The sequence below is a fragment of the Pezoporus flaviventris genome, unplaced genomic scaffold (genome assembly GCF_033815535.1).
Source record: "Pezoporus flaviventris isolate CSIRO_AGI_PZ_B2104156 unplaced genomic scaffold, CSIRO_AGI_Pfla_v1 ptg000005l, whole genome shotgun sequence".
NCBI classification, from domain to species: Eukaryota; Metazoa; Chordata; class Aves; order Psittaciformes; family Psittacidae; genus Pezoporus; species Pezoporus flaviventris.
Genome location: NW_026892553.1, coordinates 1192240 through 1210831, shown reverse-complemented (window position 1 = coordinate 1210831; position 18592 = coordinate 1192240). Strand labels below are relative to the sequence as shown.

At 42.9% G+C, this 18592-nt stretch overlaps 1 protein-coding gene across 1 annotated transcript; it reads left to right on the top strand.

Annotated features, from left to right (window-relative positions):
- The first annotated feature begins 345 nt into the window (after positions 1 to 345).
- Positions 346 to 15649, top strand: LOC133265267 (heat shock factor protein 3-like). Its single transcript, XM_061445598.1, has 13 exons — positions 346 to 548; positions 1895 to 2003; positions 3640 to 3767; positions 6499 to 6623; positions 7492 to 7567; positions 8308 to 8369; positions 8784 to 8865; positions 9148 to 9281; positions 9718 to 9963; positions 12220 to 12325; positions 12892 to 12957; positions 14196 to 14262; positions 14815 to 15649. The coding sequence occupies exons 1-13, from the start codon at positions 411 to 413 to the stop codon at positions 15144 to 15146; spliced, it is 1671 nt and encodes a 556-aa protein (XP_061301582.1). The 5' UTR covers positions 346 to 410; the 3' UTR covers positions 15147 to 15649.
- Positions 15650 to 18592: the final 2943 nt, after the last annotated feature.

The window sequence follows — 18592 nt, the reverse complement described above, 5'->3', positions numbered from 1 at the left end:
CCCCTGCCCGTCCCACCCAGCACCGCTGTCCCGCAGCGTGCCCCGGCCGGGTGCGGGGCTCAGCCCCCCGGGAGCGCGGGGCAGGCCGGCTGCACGTACCTGCCAGGCGGGAGAGGGCGGCCCGGGGAGCGGCCCCACCAGCGAGCGCTCCCCAGAGGCGCTTCGGGCGAGGCGGGGCCCTTTAAAAGGCGCCCGCGGAGTCACGTGGCCGCGCCGCGCTCCCCCGGGAGCAAAACAAGAGTCACGCTCTCGGGCGCCGGGCGGTGCCGAGGGAGGGGGCGGAGCTCGCAGGAGCTCACCAATGAACGAGCTCCCTGGGCCGCGGGCAACGCCCCTCATGGCGTCACGGCTGCCGTCGGCCGCTCCGCCCTCCCCCGGCCCGCTGCACGAGTGCGCGGCCCGGCCTGAGAATGCGGGAAGGGCTGGCGCTGCCCGGCGGCCCCGGCGCTGCCCCGGGGCCCGGCTTCGCTCCGGTGCCCGGTTTCCTGGCCAAGCTCTGGGCGCTGGTAGAGGACCCGCAAAGCGACGACGTCATCGGTTGGAGCAGGGTGAGAGCGGCCCGCGGGGCCCTGGCCCGGCCGGGCACCGCCAGCGCCATCCGCGAGGCGGAGAGGAGAGGGGCGCGGAGGGGCTGGGGCGGCACGAAGCGGGTGGCAGGGCCAGGGCCAGGGCCAGGACCGTGGAGGGAGTCCCGGAGGGGTTGGGGTGGAAGCGCTGGGGCGGTGCTGCGGGGCTCTGCGGGCGGGGCGGAGGTGGCGGCGGCGGCGGCTCAGCCGCGGGGAGTGGGACCGGCCAGGAGGCGGGGCCGGGAGGGGCATGAGCGGTGGCTGGGGAGGGCACCAGGCCTCTGGGAAGCTGGAGGGTCGGGAGTCCTTCGGCGGGCCGCGGGCAGCAGCGGGGCGTGACGGCGTGGGCTGGCGCTTCAGCGGGGGGGGGAAGGCCCGTTGTGACGGACAGAACCGGCGGGTGCGAAGGTTGCGGGGCCGGACGCGACCCCGCGGCGGGGGCTGGGCTCTGCCTGTGCAGACGCCCCGGGGAGAGCGGGTCCCGGTGGCAGCATCGCAAATGCCCCCCCCCCCCCCAGAGCAGAGCGGTGACGTGCCGTGGAAAACGCACTTTAAGAAGTAATTAACTTGTAATTTTCCCTTCCTGCCATAGGAAGGTTGGGCCGCCTTGGCCAGAGCGCCTCCGGGCGCTGTATGGCTGAGGTCTGGCACGGGCATGGCGTTATTTCTGTCTCCTGTCACTTTTACATCCCTTGGAATTTCTCCACTTGTTTTTCCCCAGAGATTCAGCCATTGCAAAGGCAAAGAAGAAAATAGCCATTTTTGCTCTTTTTGTGACCAACATAAAACTGCCACAAAAGACCTGCCGGGTTTCGGGAAGTTTGAGTTTGAGAATAGGCAAAATCCGAAGCTGCTTGTGTCGTAGTTACACTTCCTCACCGCTGGGCTGTGTGGTCTGAACTTTCTGTAGCTCAGCAACGCTCCTTGGTTATTTTTGAGTGGTGACATAGTCCTTACAATGGAAGAATCTTGTCAGGGTCTGGGCAAACTGACCGAGGAGATAAAAGCCCTCTAGTGGCATAACTTCCATTGTGCTGGAGCAATGGTTGTGTTTCCTGTGGGCAGAGACTGACAGATACACGGGGGTTTCAGAAGAATTTTTCTATGGCCTAAGACAAAACTTCAGGAGCTTTAGAACTTCAGGTTTTGAAAAATGTCCCATTAAGCAGAAATATTTTGTGTAACTGTCTTTTTGGATCCAAACTTTTTAGTACAGCCCCAGGTACTCAGAAGTGCTCACACAGACTGTTTTGCCCTGCCCTGCCATCCCTGTCTTGACACCTTAGAAAAATTGTGCCTGTTCTCTGTTACTTCTGTTTATTTCCTAGAATGGTGAGAATTTCTGCATTCTGGATGAGCAGAGGTTTGCCAAGGAGCTACTCCCCAAGTACTTCAAACACAACAATATCTCCAGTTTTATACGACAACTTAACATGTGTAAGCATCAACTGTTCTTAGTTTCCTTTCTGCTAAGTTCATTGCTACGTGGTATTGATTTGAAATTCTTTAAACAAAACAACCGACTTGGCAGGTCCCTGAAAACCTGAATTCTGGTCTTAAGTTTGCTTTGCAAAAGAAAAGAACAGTAGAGCCTGGCTTAGTTTTTGCTTTCTGTGTTTTGAGCAGTGGCTGTAAAAAAACCTGTTTAATGTGGTGGTACCTAAAGCTTGGATAGAGTTTTCTGGGCTCCAGTGGCCGTGTTAATGGTACCTAGAGGAACAGAGACCATATCTACACCCGTGTATATAGCATATAAAAAAAAAAAGATAATTGCCTAGATCATGCTGTTGCCTGCATTGCTGTGTTGAAACAATATTAGTGACGCTGATGGATCAAGCTGGACTGAGTTTCTCATTATGTTTTCCGTGCTCTACATCTGAACATCATGTAGCATCCCATTACACATGTACAACTTGTACAGGCAAAGAGCTGGAGGGAGGAGGTGATTCAAAGAAGCAGTACAGTGTACAGGGTTGCCACGCAGCAGAAATAATGGTTTTGCAGCAAATAGCTTATGGGCTGAGTGAAGGTACAAACTGCATAGAAGATGGCCATCTTGCTTAGATATTTCATGTGGAATAAGGGGCAGGAACTCTCTGTCCTTGCCCAGTAGGTTTGCATGGTCTCTCTAACTGATGCCTGTTTAGATTTTGGCTGACGTGAGAAAGCTTACCTTTCTTTTGACACAAGGTGGATGTTGCTGTTCAGGTGTTAAGTCTTCATCATTTAGGTGTCAAAGGATAATGCGAACAAGCAGTTGTCAGTTGCCTTGCAGCAAGGGCAAATGCTGAAATGCAAATATTTCTGTGAATACATGCAGTGTGATGGCAGCCTCCTTTTCCTGCTGGACCTATTCTAGCTTCAAGTGAAGTTTTCTTATGGTAGTGCTCTTGGGGCACAGTGAAATAGAAGTACATTCACTATGTTAAAAGCTTGAATGAGAAGAGGTAGAAATTGGTCTGTAAACTGTATTTTGTGTCTGCCCTGTGGTACTCGAAGCAGGGTTGCAGTGACGGGGATATAGCTGACAATGTCTTATTTCATGTAGGCAGTCTGGTGTGGAGAAAGTACTCTGTGTGCATGTGTTGCATAGGCTGAGAACTGATTTTTCCTCCTTACTTTATTCTATAGACCCTGGTAGTACATGACAGCATTTGTTTTGATTTGTAGTTGTTTGGGATTATAGGCATGAAAAGGAAGGTGCGCTGTTCCACTGCTCCCACTGGGGCAAGATTTTATTCAAGATGTCTTTATAACTCTGATTTGTAACTCACTTCTGTGGTTACTTGAACATCCCTGTCTTGCTGCAGACACTAGCTGGCCTCTGCTATGCATGCTGTTTGTACGACCTGTGAGGTCATTTGATGATATTGTGGACATGTTCTCTAGCTGTGAAGACTGGAGCAGTCAAATCAATGAGCACCAAGGAAAAGCTATTTTGGCTGGTTTCCATAGTTTCTGCTCCCACTGACTGTAGTGCTTCAGGTGTTTCAGTAGCCTTGGGTTTTTTTTAGCTGTATGCTGTTACAGTCAGCTTTGCACTGAAAGAAATGACTTTGATATATATCCACAGATGGTTTCAGGAAGGTGATTGCCCTGGAGAATGGTATGATTACAGCAGAGAAAAGCTCAGTCATTGAGTTCCAGCACCCTTTCTTCAAGCAAGGGAAGGCACATTTACTGGAAAACATCAAGCGCAAGGTACAATCTAAGCATGTATTTACTTCACTTTGCTATGAAAAGTAGCTGTTAAAGAGCATGTCTGGGGGCTTCAAATACTTCACAGCCAACAGATTCCGTGGGAACCAAGGTTGTGCATCATGATGCAAGACTTTGTAACTCCATCCTGAATGCCAGGCTTGGCTTGGCCTCCTTATGCCAGCATTTAGACAAAACACACCCTGCTGTTTGGCAGCGCTCTGGAGTAGTGCCACATCTTCATGGCTGTCACGCTAGAACCCCTTTTTCACGGCAAATTCGTATACCCACTTGCAGCTTAGCATGGTCTTCAATTCTGTCGTCATAGAGCTGAAAAGAGTCACAAAGTGAAAGAAGCAAAAGAAAATACAACCCTATTTGGGGCTTCTTGTTGAAAATTAGCAAGGGCATCAGTAATCAGTTCATTTGGGTGACTTTGCATGAATCGCATTATTTCTCCAAAACTACGTTGCCACTAAGCTGCCCCTTTGTTAGTACTTTCCAGTTTTATCTTGCACATTCAGGCCTTGTCTGACCTGTTCCAGCACAGATATTTATCCTCTGTTGGCACTTTAGAGCGCATAATATCCTCCCAGCCAGAGAAAGAGAGTATCATGATACATCACATTGACATTTGAACTGCAGAATCTTTTCTTTAGAATGTCGTAATATGGTAGCTACATTGCCCAAGTTAATAAAAGCAGAGGATAGGCTTGAGAGTCACAATTGTGTTTTGATTGATTCTCCACTGTGCTGTCTCTGCTCAAAATCACAATGGATTAAATATAGTTGTACAGTTGCTTCTCTGACTCAGGCCTGTGCTTTCCCCAGATGCTGTAATCGCTAACTTGTCTTGGCTTGCACACATCTCTTGCTGGGATGTTGGGGCTGTCAGCTGATGATGTTCTGTATGGCACCATGTATCCTAGGTGTGTTGCACTGGGTGGAGTATTCTAGATGGAAAGACAAAAGCTCTGGTTAGTGCCAAGGACATTCATATGAAACTACTGAATAGGTTGGTGAAACATGTTCTTTGTTGAACAGGAAATGGTAGTGATTTTTTGCAAAACATCCATTAATTTTCTTTTACTGCCTGGAATGGAGCCATATTTCAGTACTTGCTGTAAACTGGACTTAAAGCTTCTAACAGGAATGCAAGTTTGAATGCAGGACTTCCTTTACTTCCTCCCTTTTACTGTCAGTCCTGCTGAAATGCTTCAGTTTTGACACCCTTATATCTGGGTCAGGACTCTGAAGAGAACAATTCCTTACACTTGGGCAGAATGTTTTAGTTTGGCTGTTTTATGGGGGCAGGCTGACTGCATTTGAAATTTCTATCTGTCTCCATCTTTGGGTGTGTGGGGTACCACAGGGAGAGGTGGTATGCTAAAGAGAAATCAGCCATGATTTTTCACTGGGGATACAGCTCAGTGTACCTTAGTATAATGTATTACCCACAAGAATAGTGAAGCATCTAAAAAGGTAGATGGAGAGGACTGTCAGGCCACTCAGCCCATCCTTTGTTACAAGGATTATGTTAAGAATGTAGTTGGCTATTTCTGTGGGGTAATAATGACGTAGCAATTATATTCTGTTTCATCATGAAGTGATGGGATATTTTATAACACTGGAGATCTATTTCTGACTATCCCATTCTCCTCTGGAAGAAAAAAGGGGTCTGTGAGCCGACCTGCATGGAAGTTATCTAGCATTTCAGCAGGCCAGACCCAGATGCTTTCACACACTTGTCCCCCTCTTGGAATTCAGTAGAATAGTAAGAAATATCAGTGTGTTGTAGGCGGGAAGGGACATCTGGTGGTTATCTGATGCAACTCCGTTTGGTTCAGTTGCAGTCAGCATTTAGCTAAATGATTTTTAAAATGCCCACAAAGCCTGGACATGTCATTCAGATGTGCAATGCACCAGACCTGTCTTTTTCCAAATCCTGAATTGTGTGTTAGCCACAGAGAGAGCTGCTGAAAGAACTGGAAAAGTTAAGAGTGTGGAAGTGTGGGGAGGAGAGGGTGAGCTTTTTGCTTTCTGATGGCTCTTCTGCCGTTGTTTAAAAGAGGTGGCATTCATGAATTCTGCTGTGGCAGAAGAGCAGAATCTGACTTTCTCAAGACAAGTCTCCAAAATTTTGGAATGTCATCAGCAGAGAGGTAGTAGAGCAAACACCAGTGGGAATCTGCAGTTCAGGTAGTGTGGGATGAATATTCAAATTGAGTAAGATGTGTCTATTTAGACACCTTTCCCTCCTACCAGGAACTTAATTGAAATGTGTTACTCCTGTGCTGGCATATTTACCTGCACCTAAAAGGAATATGATTGTCTTGTTCTTATTCCACTATGAATTATGTTTTGTTTTTATCTGGGGTCTTACCCTTTGAGACTAGAGGGCAATCTGTCACCAGACCTGTCAGAGCAAACACACTAGGGAAGGCTGTTTTCAGTCAGTGGTAGGTTTTTATCATGAATGACAATGGTGAACCCTCTGTCTACACGTACAAAGGGCTAATCTCATGTTTTCACTGACAGCTTTTTTTTTTCTTGCATACAGTGTAGACTGTCCTAACAGCTGTCACCTATAGTAAGTGTTGTGGTTTGTGATGCATAAGAATTAAGTGTTACCTAATCTTTTAATGGAGTTTACAAACTAACTACACTGTTCCTGTAGAAGGGAGTATGCAAAGCACTGTTTGTAGTTAAAACGTGTAACCTGGTCCTGTTTTAGGTATCTGCAGTAAGAACTGAGGATCTCAAGGTCTGTGCGGAGGATTTGCACAAAGTACTCGCTGAAGTCCAAGAAATGAGAGAGCAGCAGAACAACATGGATGTCAGACTGGCTAACATGAAGAGGTAGACTCGTCTGCTTCAGAGGCACTTATGTGTTGAGTGTTGCTTAGGTCTAATGGAGCTTGACTCGGAATGTGGTGTTCATTTGAACTGGAAATGGGTGAAGCTGTATTTTTTCTAAGAATCCCCATTCCATCCCACACAATGTTCTGTACCTTGTTTCATTTTATAATTCAGTTGCAGACCAGAGATGAAGACTGGGAATTTTTGACTGTTTTGGGATTTCATTTTGGTTGCCATCACCTGTAGTAGTTTTCTAGGACGATCAAAGTACTTCCTTTTCAAAACAAAAAAACCCAGGATTAAATGAGGTGAGGGAGAAATAGCCTTTAATTTTCTTTCTAAGTGGAAGTGGACTTTTCATGTCCTCATCAGATTCTTTTTGTATACGCACTGGTAATTCATTCAGGTCATTGGTATGCACGCAGGTGTCAACTAAAGTTCAGGAGATACCTTCACTTCACTCCCTCTATTCCTTGAAAACAACCAAACAACCAAACAAAACGCATCAAAGGCTAACTTTGAAACTGTTCTCAGATGGTCTGTGTTACACTCAGCCTGTTTTCAAACACTGAGTTTTGTTCTAAGGTTTTAAGGCTTTGAAGGAATAGTGCAGATCAGGATTATTGATGGAGCAGAAGAGATTGAGAATGTCCTTACTAGAGCGAGTTTGGTTCTGCCTGATGGAAAATTGAGCCAATTTAACACAGAGTTTGTACTAGTGGATTGGATTAACTGATTGTTAGTTATCCACGGAAGGAATGTTGCCATTGGTCCTGCAAGGTACTGTGAAAGTTTGAAAGCTGTAAAACTAGAGCATATAAAGTAAAATCTGTTCATCCTCTGTCTTCTGATTTATTCTGCATTGCAGAGAAAATAAGGCCCTGTGGAAAGAAGTGGCAGTTCTAAGGCAGAAGCACAGTCAACAACAGAAGCTGCTGTCTAAGGTACCATTGCAGCATCTTCAGTGCTACCATCCTTATTCCTGCCTCTGTGATACTTCATGGCATTCTTTGCTTATGTAGAATGACAAATGACACAGAGCTGAACAGGCTATATTAATACAGCATAAAGGAAATGTTCACAGTTCCTGAGTGTCCCAGAAGTAGCACAGCAAAGAACCACGAGCAAAACATTAAGGAAAAGTTGTAGGAGAAAGGATTTGCTTGTGTTTGAAATCTCAGTGATTTTCATTTGGAGAGAAATCAGTAAATCAAGCTGACCTGGGGTAAACTTGAGGCTGGAGGCAGCGCGTGGTAACAGGAACCTAAAACAAGAGACTGCAGGCACATGGAATGGAGTCTGTGAAAGATCTTGGACCAAGACAATATTAGCCCACTCAAGAAGTCAACTTGGATCCCAAAAAGTATAGGAGCTTCTGCACTGGAACAGATTTTCTCTGGTTTATCCCTCAGCTCTTTCTGGTCTGGAATTCTCTAGTGATTTGTGGTGTTATATTACATTTAGAAAAAAAAAAGCCAAAAACTGTCTGAGTGGGGTATTTTTTCAGTGCCATCGGTAGCTGTCATTTTGGTTTTTAAGACACAAACGGAAATGGATTTGTAATTTACCTACTAATTTCAATCACATAACTACATAATTTTGTAGTAAAATCTGAATTATTAAGTTAACATTAGGATTGCTGTGCTGACTACTTGGTTTTTGTTTGTATGTTTTTCCTTTTTAGATTCTTCAATTTATACTAAGTTTGATGCGAGGAAATTATATTGTTGGGGTCAAAAGAAAAAGGTAATTACTGGATAGTTCAAAAATCAGTTTCAAATATGAATTATAGGGATAAATCAGCTTCTAAGAGCAAGATACTTAAAGTGTATGAAGAATATTTTTATCACTTGTATATTCAAACTTGCATAAAGCATCAAATTAAGATTTCTACTTCTTTATCACTAAAAAAATTGCTGGGAAGAGACTATGCATCTTGAATTCTGAAGGACAGAGTTATGAAAAAGAGTACTCTTTCAAAATGTAACAAAAAGTTTGTTTAGAGTGCAGCCTGTCTGCAGTACACTTGGTAAAAAACATTTCTAAAGGCCAGTTATCTTAGAAGTGGAAAAATGATTGTTCTTACCATTGCTGCATGTATTTGGCATTGCTACAGCTTTTTACTATTGGACCCTATACTGAAGCCATGTTTTGTCTCAGGTCTCTAACAGATGCTGCAGGTGCTTCACCTTCCAAATACAGTCGTCAGTATGTTCGCATACCTGTTGAAAGTGGCCAAGCAGTAAGTTTTCCCAGGGAAAGAATCGATGGGTTGGACAGGATGATACACAGTGGTCTCAAAGTCTTCCTTGTAACTCTTAATGCCCTAGTCTTACAATCAGATGCACTCCATTTTGAAATGGGCAGCTTTAAAGCATTGCTATCATGGAGGTCAGTACAACTAGTAAAAGATGAACTCTGAGCAGGACAGAGAAGGTGCAAAAACAAAGAAAGCAAGAAAAAAAGACCTTAAAGACCTTTTTGTTTTACTCATTCTACTCATTGTGTTTGCTGTATCCTGCAGGTGGCTTTTTCTGAACATAGTGCAGATGATGAGGACGGGAATGGTACAGGTCTCATCATTCGAGATATCACTGATACCATGGAAAATGCCACCAGTGGTCTCCCTGCTGTGGCACACACAAGTGGCCGAGCCAGGTACGTTTAAAGGGTGTGGAAGTATTTATGCCTAGATTGTTACTAGGTGGTTATGTTTGTGTAAATGATCCATATGAATCCTGGGAAACAGCTTCTCAGAGTTTTTCCTCCATTTGTGCATGACAGACCTGTTGGTAGGCTGCCTTTTTTACAACATGTAGCATTAGTCATGGGGAGCAAAGATTTTTAGGAGCTCATGTCTCTTCAGGAGTACCTGAAAGGCTGTCAAGCTGATTGCACTTGAAGTTTAATTTTCTGATGCTTTTCTGTCTATTCAACAAATAAGCACATACTAACTTTTTGATTGAATAGGGACATGAATGCATATATTGATTACGAATAAACAATCCAAAATGTATCTAAGTTAGTAATAAACAAACCAAGATCCAGTTGATGATTTCTCCTGTATGTTGTTTCTCTTTGGGTCATATTTTAGAGAGCCACAGGCCCCTATGGATCCTGGCTTACCTATTTGTCAAGTATCACAGCCAAATGTGTTAAATTGTGCAGAATCTATCCCACCAGTTCATATAAATGATGTCAACAAACTCGGTGAAATAGGAAATGTTGCTGTGGAGCTCCATACTGCACAACCTAATACTCCAGAAGACCCCGTGTCAGTGATTGACTCCATCTTGAATGAAAGCAGCTCTGGAAACCAAAACGATCCTTTGCTGGACAGGTATTAACTTGTTTCTGGAAACTGTTACACTGCTACCATCTTGTGGGATCTTGTCAAAGTTCCAGGGGATGTGTTTAGCAGAACATTGTGATTTATGTCTTTAAATGTTGTTGAACTTTGTTTTCCTGTCCTTTTAGATCTTTAAACAATTTTCTGTCCTGTTTTGAACACCTAGGTTTAGATTTCTCAATTGCTAGTGTGCCGTCAGGGATTAAGGACATGATCTGAGATTGTTCAGCTGCTCGTTTGGCTTCAAAATTGGCCAAATTATTTCCAATTTCCTGATCAGAGTCACCTTGTTGATGTCCTTTACAGTACATAATAGCTACTTCTTCAGGTAGCTGAGCAGATTCCAGTAATTGTAGAATTTCTGTGGCATGTTTAATCTGTTTCCCTTGTGTGTTCAAATGGTCCTCGTTCTTTCCAGATAGCACCGTGTGCATGGACCACACCAAACGCGTATTTAGAATCAGTCCAAATATTTATCCTTTTGTCTTCAGCCAATTCCAGGGCTCTCATTAATGTTATTATTTCTGCCTTCTGGGCAGAGGTGTTCATGGGTAAAGGTTTAGCTTCTGTTACCTGTAAAGTGGTGGTAATGGCATATCCTGCCTTTTGTTCACCATTTTTCATGAAGCTACTACCATCAGTAAACCAAGAATCAGCATCTTCCAGAGGTTTTTCTTTCAAGTCTGGTCAGCTCGAATAGTGACCAAGCAGTTGTGTGATAGTGGTTCTGTCGATTGTTCCTGTAAAAAAAGATGCAGAGCGCCATAACCGTGGATCCAAAGTCTGCACCATCCAGTCATTCCCAGGAATGTTCGGAGCTCCTTGACGGCCGACAGTCGTGGAGTCTTGACAAATGGCTTCTTTTCTAGCAGCTCCAAGTTTTCTCTCTTCTCCTGTTATTTCATATCCTAGGTAGGAAACTCAGGTTTGGATTAGTTGACCCTTCTGTTTGGATACCCAATAACCATTCAGTCCCAGAAAATTTAATAATTCCACTGTCCACTGGATACATTCTTCCTTTGTTTCAGCAGCAATTAACAGGTCATCCACATACTGTAACAGAGTCCCGGTCTGAGTAGGTGGCTTCCATAATGCTAACTGATTTCCAAAACTTGACTGTTTTTAAACCCTTTAGGTAATACCATCCAAGTTAATTGAGTTTTTCTTCCTGTGTCAGGATTTTTCCCATTCGAAAGCAAATAATTTTGGCTTTCTTTGGCCAATGGTAAGCAAAAGAAAGCGTCCTTTAAATCCAGGACGGCAAACCATTTCTGATTTAATTTTAGTTTGGTCAGTAAAGTATATAGATTAGCCACTACAGGGTGGGTGTCCTCTACTATTCTATTTATTGCCCTTAAATCTTGAACTACCCTATAGCTTTTCCCATCTGCTTTCTTTACTGGTAAAGTGGGGTTGTTATATTCCGATTCACATTCCACTAATAAATCATATTTTAAAAATTTATCAATAATTTCCCTTCTATCTTGTATCCTTAAAGGATACTGTTTTATTTGAACTGGGCAGCCCCCTCTTTTTATTTCAGTTTTAATAGGCAAAGCATTCTTTAACTTCAGGTAGGAAGTGCTGATGATGTGTCACAGCACTTCCTGTGACCTAAAGGCCTTCTGATGTCTCATCTCATTGGCACTGCAGCATGGGGTGATGCCTTGGAACTATCTGCTACTGGTAGTTGAGTATTCCAGTGCAGGAGGTAGCTTGCAGCACAGCAAAGAGTTCAGTACTGGTGCTGTGCGTGCAGCTCCCTTTCCACTTCATTCAGTGTCCCTTGAATCATGCCCTGTCCATGGAAATGCATACAATTTGGCAACAATCTGATGTTTCAGTATAGGAAAATAGGCAGTGTTCCTTCAGATGGAGGTATTTTCCAGCTCTTTGTTATTATTTGTTGTCCCCAGGTGAAAGCCATCGGGCCTTATTTTAAACAGATGTTGGTCTATAGTCTGTTGATCTATAGATCCAAGAATATTCAAAAGATATTAAATTGAAGGAGGATGTAGATATGGAAGGAGGAACTGCCTTTTTTTATGGTAGCTGTTATTGTACTTGCACTTCAGATAGTCTTCCCTGTACCTGTCCTTCAAAGAGTTGAACTGTGAAAAGTGATAAAGGAATGTGGTTTCATTAATTTGGCAATAAGCTATTCTGGAATGTGAGCAATCTGCCTTTCATGCACAAGAAGGTCCTAACAACTGTTTCTTACAGCACTATATAATTCTGTCTTTTTAGAGAAGAAATTCAGGATTTTCTTAATTGCATCGACGCCAACCTTGAAGAGCTTCAAGCAATGTTATCTGGGAAGCAGTATAACTTTGGTTCTGAAGCTTTCAGTGATGTGAGTGTCTTTTTATGATTTCTGAAAAATACTGATGAGGATGCATCATGAAATTTTACTGGTTTATTCCATGTTGTAATGGGCAAGGGGAGGGGGAAATTCTGAAAAGCAAGTACTTATGAATAGAATGCGGCATAGGCATTCTAGGAGTCTTTAACATGGTACAAGGTAACAGAGAGCCTTTTTCAGTTCATACAGTATATCTGTTACACAGAACTCAAGGAGGGGGGGGGGAAATGGAAAAAACTGGACTCACTTCTCCTCAAGCCTTCACCACTTATCATCACATCCTGCTTATGTGGTTATGCATTTATAAGATGCAATGAAACTCAGCCATACACCTGGAATTACTGGGCAACATGGTGTCTTTCTCTTCTCCTGTGACCTCAGTTTACCACCACAGGGTAAAAGGATATTGCTGTCAGCCTGTGGGGGAGCTACCTTCCTTGTGCTTCAGCAGGTGGTGTGCTCTTTATCCTGCTTTCCTTTCAGGACCTGTCTGAAGTTTGTTTTAAGGGCCTTATTATATTACGTATGGCCTGGTTTTGGTTTGTTTTTTTTTTCAGACACTTAATCCTGAGCTACCAGCCCTGGATATGAACTTGATGGAAACTTCCCCTGGTATGGAAAATGTAAGAGTAAGATTTGCTTCGATGATGGGGAGGGTTAAGATGATGTGGAGAGCTAAAATTTCACTGATGCAGTTTGAGGATAGGGACTGGATTAATAGCACCGCATGAAACCACAATTTTATCTTGTCCTGCTGACTTAATGTTTTCAGTTACATGTATTAATTCAGTTGGCATATATGAATTTCAGCAGCTTCTCAAGATAATTTCAAATGTTATGTTCCTGGCTGCATTAGTACAGTCAGTGGGGTGACTTAAACTGCCACTTTGGTTTGAATAACCTGTTCTGTGCGTTCTGAATACACCTGGGAAAATACGGAAGAGGGAAACAAACTGGTGTGTATTGAATTAGCTGCCTATATTGAGGAACTTTTTATTCTTACCTATTACTTCTATACCTTCTGTTTAGAATTAGAAGGCTAGAAAATCATCTCTTTTTGATCAAAGTGTATTGAGAGCAGTTTCTTGGCTTATTTTTCCTAGCCTCAGGGATTCCCATGGTGTCTTTTAGCCAAGTAATAACTAGATCTGGGGTTATAGTTCAGATGGGATTGTGTCTTCAGTCTGCCTGAAGACTGAATGAAAAGTACTACATGAAAAATATAATGCAATATACTGTATTTATTCTGATCATGGCTATATGAAATTTCCTCAGAGGACATACAAAAGTTCAGTGTCAATTTACTTATCTTGGTTCAGTTCCTAGAATTGACTCATGTTAGAAAAAAAAAAAAACAAAACCCTTGCAAGTGTCATTTATTTTGTAGTCCTAAAGTAATATTTAGTCTAATAATAATATTTAATCTTAGGACTTCCCAGCCATAAGAGTTTAGACTACAACTGAGGCAAAATGCAGCTGTGTTCAAGCAGTGCTTGCAGGATTTAATTATATTGATGAATTGATGAATGATATTGATGAAATCAATATAATTAATGTTAACAGCACTATTTCTTCAAGACAGACAATAATAAAGCTTCTGGTTTGGAAGTTAAAATAAATTTTTGCTAGTCAGAAACTTGTTTGCTTTAGTAAGTTAAGTTTATCTGTATTTGTCCATGCCCTCTCCTGAGAGCTCTAGTTTGCTGGCCCTCATGTCAACAATGGGCTCATTGATCAGGTGTTCCAATTCTCCTCCCTCCTCCTTTCACCTTTAATTTTGTTAACCAGTCAGTGGAGACTTTGATTTTGGTTTTGTTATTCTTGTTGTTTTCAGTGTTCTTACTCTATCCATTTTGTTCAGATTGCAAACTTGGCAGAGAGCACTGAAGACCTGGGATCAAGTGAGGCAGAAACAGCAGGAAGCAAAGGTGGGCAGGAAGGAATGCTGAGAGCTGTGTCAGCTCCAAACTCTTCCAAAACTGTATGTTGAAATGAAATCTTTGTAGCGAGTATTGTCATTTATCTCCTTTTGGTCTGGACTTAAAAATTTTTGTGAACACTAGGATGTTTCACTGATCTTGATGAAGCTGCACTTCAGAGGCCCCATCCTGTGCCCCGTGTTGGTGTTTACCATTTCCTTTTCTTATGCATGACACAGTGCCACAATAGAGAGTAGAACTGCAAACATCCTTGTGGAAGTCTCTCTTACATGGGCTACAGCCCCTGCAAATGCACTCATTTTGCTACTTCGGTGCTGCCATTGCATGCCATATGCATAAGGGGGCTTGGAGTTCAGATACTCAACAGACACAGGAGCCTTAGCTCCACTCTTGCAGCTGTGGGTTTAGTCTGTCAGACCTCAGCTGTGTGGTTTTCTCTAGTGAACCAAATTTTGAAGCAGCCTCTCCAATTTTCTTTGTCTTTCTTTGCTACTTACATGACAGAGGAGCCTGGAGTTTAAACTGTTTGTTTTCTCTCAGATATGCAGCTGATACAGTACAGGGCCAATCCTCTGCTTTCATTATTTGAAGAACTACCTTCAGGTGAAGCTGCAGGGAAGATAGAGGACCCAAAAGACCTTCTGCTGCCTCCCCTGGAGGAGAAACCTGCTCTTCATCCTCCATCAGGTAGTGGAACTGTCTTGCCGCTAGTAGCTCCAGCAAGCCAAGCTGAGCGTCTGGATGCTCTGGGAATGGGTGACCCACCTCTCCTCTCAGAAGATGGAAATGGAGAGTATAAACTCTTTCCACTCTTGCTCCTTAGTCCTGTTGCTAACTTCATAGAAGAGGCCTCTGAGATAGAAACTTCTTGAACTCGCATCGCATCTGTAACTGGCTTAGCAATGACAAATAGATAACAAAGTGGATCAGCAAGAAGTTTGACCTCTCTCCTCGCCTGCTTCCTGGGTGTCATATGGACATATGTCTATGGACAAATGAAAGTTCTCATCAAGCAAAGAGCATATCTGGAAAAACTGAAAAGGTGGTGAAAGCAGGAGCTGGTGGGAGTGGAGGCACTGGGGGTGGGGGGAAGAAAAACCTCCTTATAAGCATACCACAACATATTCCATAACTTTTTATCCAATATCTTTATTGCAAGAGGAGATTTGTTTGTATCCTGTTTGTAACATGTGGCTGGGTTTTTTTTTTTTCTTGGGGGGGGGGGGGGGATGTGTTGGTTGTTTGGTTTTGTTTTATTTTATTAGCTGAATAGTAATGTGTGTAATATTTTAAACATGGGTTTTACTCTTCCTTAGAGCCTGTTTCAGTAGATGGCTTGTCTACTGTTTGGAATTAGGATTTATTTCTGTTTTTTAATTTTGTTTTCAATTTGAGATCTCTTTTTTTTGATAGTTTATGGCTACAGTTGTTTGCATCTGCTTAGATCACTTCCGTGCTCCTAGATTTGCTCCTAGGTACAGGGAACATTTTTCCTATGGAAAATTGCATTTTAACGGTGGAATATTACTTGCTAACATGCTAACACACATCCATTGCCACGGATTGTAGGTGTTGTGGTAGGAAGTGCTCGCCACCCTGCATAATGCTGATTTCTCATGCACATTGCATGGCAGTTCTTGTAGGATAGCTTGCACATAGCACACAGGTCATGTGTCCTCCTCAGAAATTTTGAGTAGAACTGATTCACGTCTAGTAAAGTCCAGCAGCTTCCCTTAAAAGGGGGGGAGGGGGGGAATAAACAACAAGAAAAAGAGTCATGGGGTAACTTGCACTGACATAGGTCATTACATTAAGGTTTCTCTTCTGCTTGTGGTAACTGCTTATTTACCTGACCCTACATGAGCATTTTTTTTTGCTTCTGGAAGCTAAATTAACCAGCTGCATTTGAGTCCTTTGACAGCAAATTACAAACACTGGTGTCTGCTTAATCAAGAACATCTTTCCCCAAAATTCCTTTCTTTGCTGTGTTCCCCAACTTCTTTGAGCAGCTGTAATGCAGACATCAGCCCCTGGTGTCAGTGAGGTAGCAAGTTCTTCACTGATACCAGGTTTGTAGCAGTCTACCACTAGACCACACAAACCTGAAATTTGCTGTTGTGTTACTAAACTGATGGGGCTAGAAGAGCCTGGAGACAGGTAACAAACCTGTTGTATAATTTCCTGTGATGTTTCCTACCAGCACAATTACTTGAAATTTATTTCACTTTTAGGAATTCAGGCTACCTACAGGCTTTGTTCTCTCCAAAGTTTCTGAACTTGTAAGTTTTGAGTTCTTTTATATTCAAGAACCCAAGGTAATTTGATATTCTGAAGCCTAGTAGATAATGCATGATATCTATGCTGGGCTTAATTGGATTTGTGCTTCATTGTCAAATCTTTTGGTGCAGAGGAGGATCTTGCTACTGAGTGTGTGTATATGTGTAATGCTTTTACTGTGTCATTTTATTCTCATGCTTCTGGAACTGTTCTTTACCTCATGCCCCCTCATGTTTGTATCTTTTAAATTGCCTTTTGTCAAGTTTGTCTTATTCTAGCCTTTTCCAGTTTTTCATTTGCTTACTTCTTGAGACAAAGGGCTGAATAGTCTCAAGTTTTCATGAGCTAAAGGGAGAGAGGAAATGGGTGAAATGCATTTCTGTCTTGGGTTCAGGTTTGGTTTGTTGTTTTGGGGTTTTTATTTCTTCCCAAAGGTCTGAGTTCTGCCAAGAGTTGAAGCAGTAGAAAGCAGGCTTTTCTTCTGTGCTGTTTCGACAGCACTGTGCAGACAACCACATTCTTTGAGAGGCTGATCTATAACTCCGACTTCCTGAACAGGTTAGACTGAAGTGTAGTTCCTGTTATGGATTACTGTCATGTTCTTCCATCACGGAGTCCTCTGATCTCAGTGTATCTCACCATCAGATATTTGATCTGGTTGCATAAAAGTTTTTTAATGCACTTTGTCTCTTAAGAAACCAAAGCTTAAGAAAACTGCAAATACAAACTTGTGCATCTGTGTTTGGTTTATGTACTGGTCTAGGAAAAGTGTTTGTTTATGCAAGTTTCCTAAAAAAAAATAGTAAAAAAAATATGATAATGGAAAGGGGAAGGCTGAGTAGAAGGAAAAATCCACATCCTGAAATAATTAAATGCAAGAATTGCAAAACCATTACTGTGTTTCTTGTACATTTGTTTTGTTTGTTCCTCTGTGTGTGCTAATACTTCCCAAAGTGGCTTACTGAGTTTTCTAGAAAGGAGAGCTGTAGTGCTCTCCAGAGTATCCTATTAGGCTGGCTGAAAAGTAACTGACATGCTACGCATAGCCTGGCACCTGTTTGCAGAGGTGTCAGCCTGAGGAAGGAAGAAAGATAAGGTTTATTACTAATCCATATTCAACATACCATGGAATGAAAGCTTGTGGGAATGGGATTGAACACCACTGACAGTGAAGGGCCAGGCTGGCTTTGGGCATTCTGGCATTGCCTACAAATGGTGGGAGCTTACTGGGAGCCAGCCTCCACATTACGCAGTGAGGGAATCTGACAGATTTCATAGGTGGTGATGTGAAAGCTCAATGGGAGTCTGTGTGAAAGTCCTGGAGGATGAAATGGCATTAAGTTGGTAAGAGTCCAGAAACTTCTGGGATACTCGGTCCCTCTGTTACCTGCTTTATAAAAAAGATTAACAAAAGCTTTCAATTTGTTGTTACCTTTGTTCACAGAGTTGGAATATTTTCCTTGATAGGAGCACACAATACACACCTCCCTCTCCACACTTCCAATTCCCCATCTCTCTCTTTTCTATAATGAACAAAGTTGATATTTTTGCTTAAATCAGCAGTTGGTATGTTTAGGCATAGGAACCATCATCTCTTCCCTTAAAAAAAAAGGTATTGGCACCTTAAGATCATGTATCGTACAGTGTTAACTTAGATTCACTATGTTACAGCTGTTAAGGGTGGTTATCAGACAGATTGAGCATCTTCTAATACTTACCTATGGCTTCTTCCTTTAACATTATTTCTATTCTGATTTCTAGATTCATTCTATTACTTACTCGTTTGTTAAAAAAAAAAGATGCTATTGCGGAAACCAACAATTCTAATTCAGAGCCATGGCGCTCTGGTTGGTTTTTTTTTTGGCCATTAAGTTTCAGCCAGGGGGGTGTAACCTCACACAGAGTGTGAGGGATTGTCCAGGGTCCCTGTTGCTTGGTCAAAACTTGGCATCCCATGTCGCAGGATCCTAGTGTTAGCCTTGTACCTGCTGTACCCCACTGCCAGCGCAGCAGGGCTTGACCCTTTCATCTGTTCTTGTGG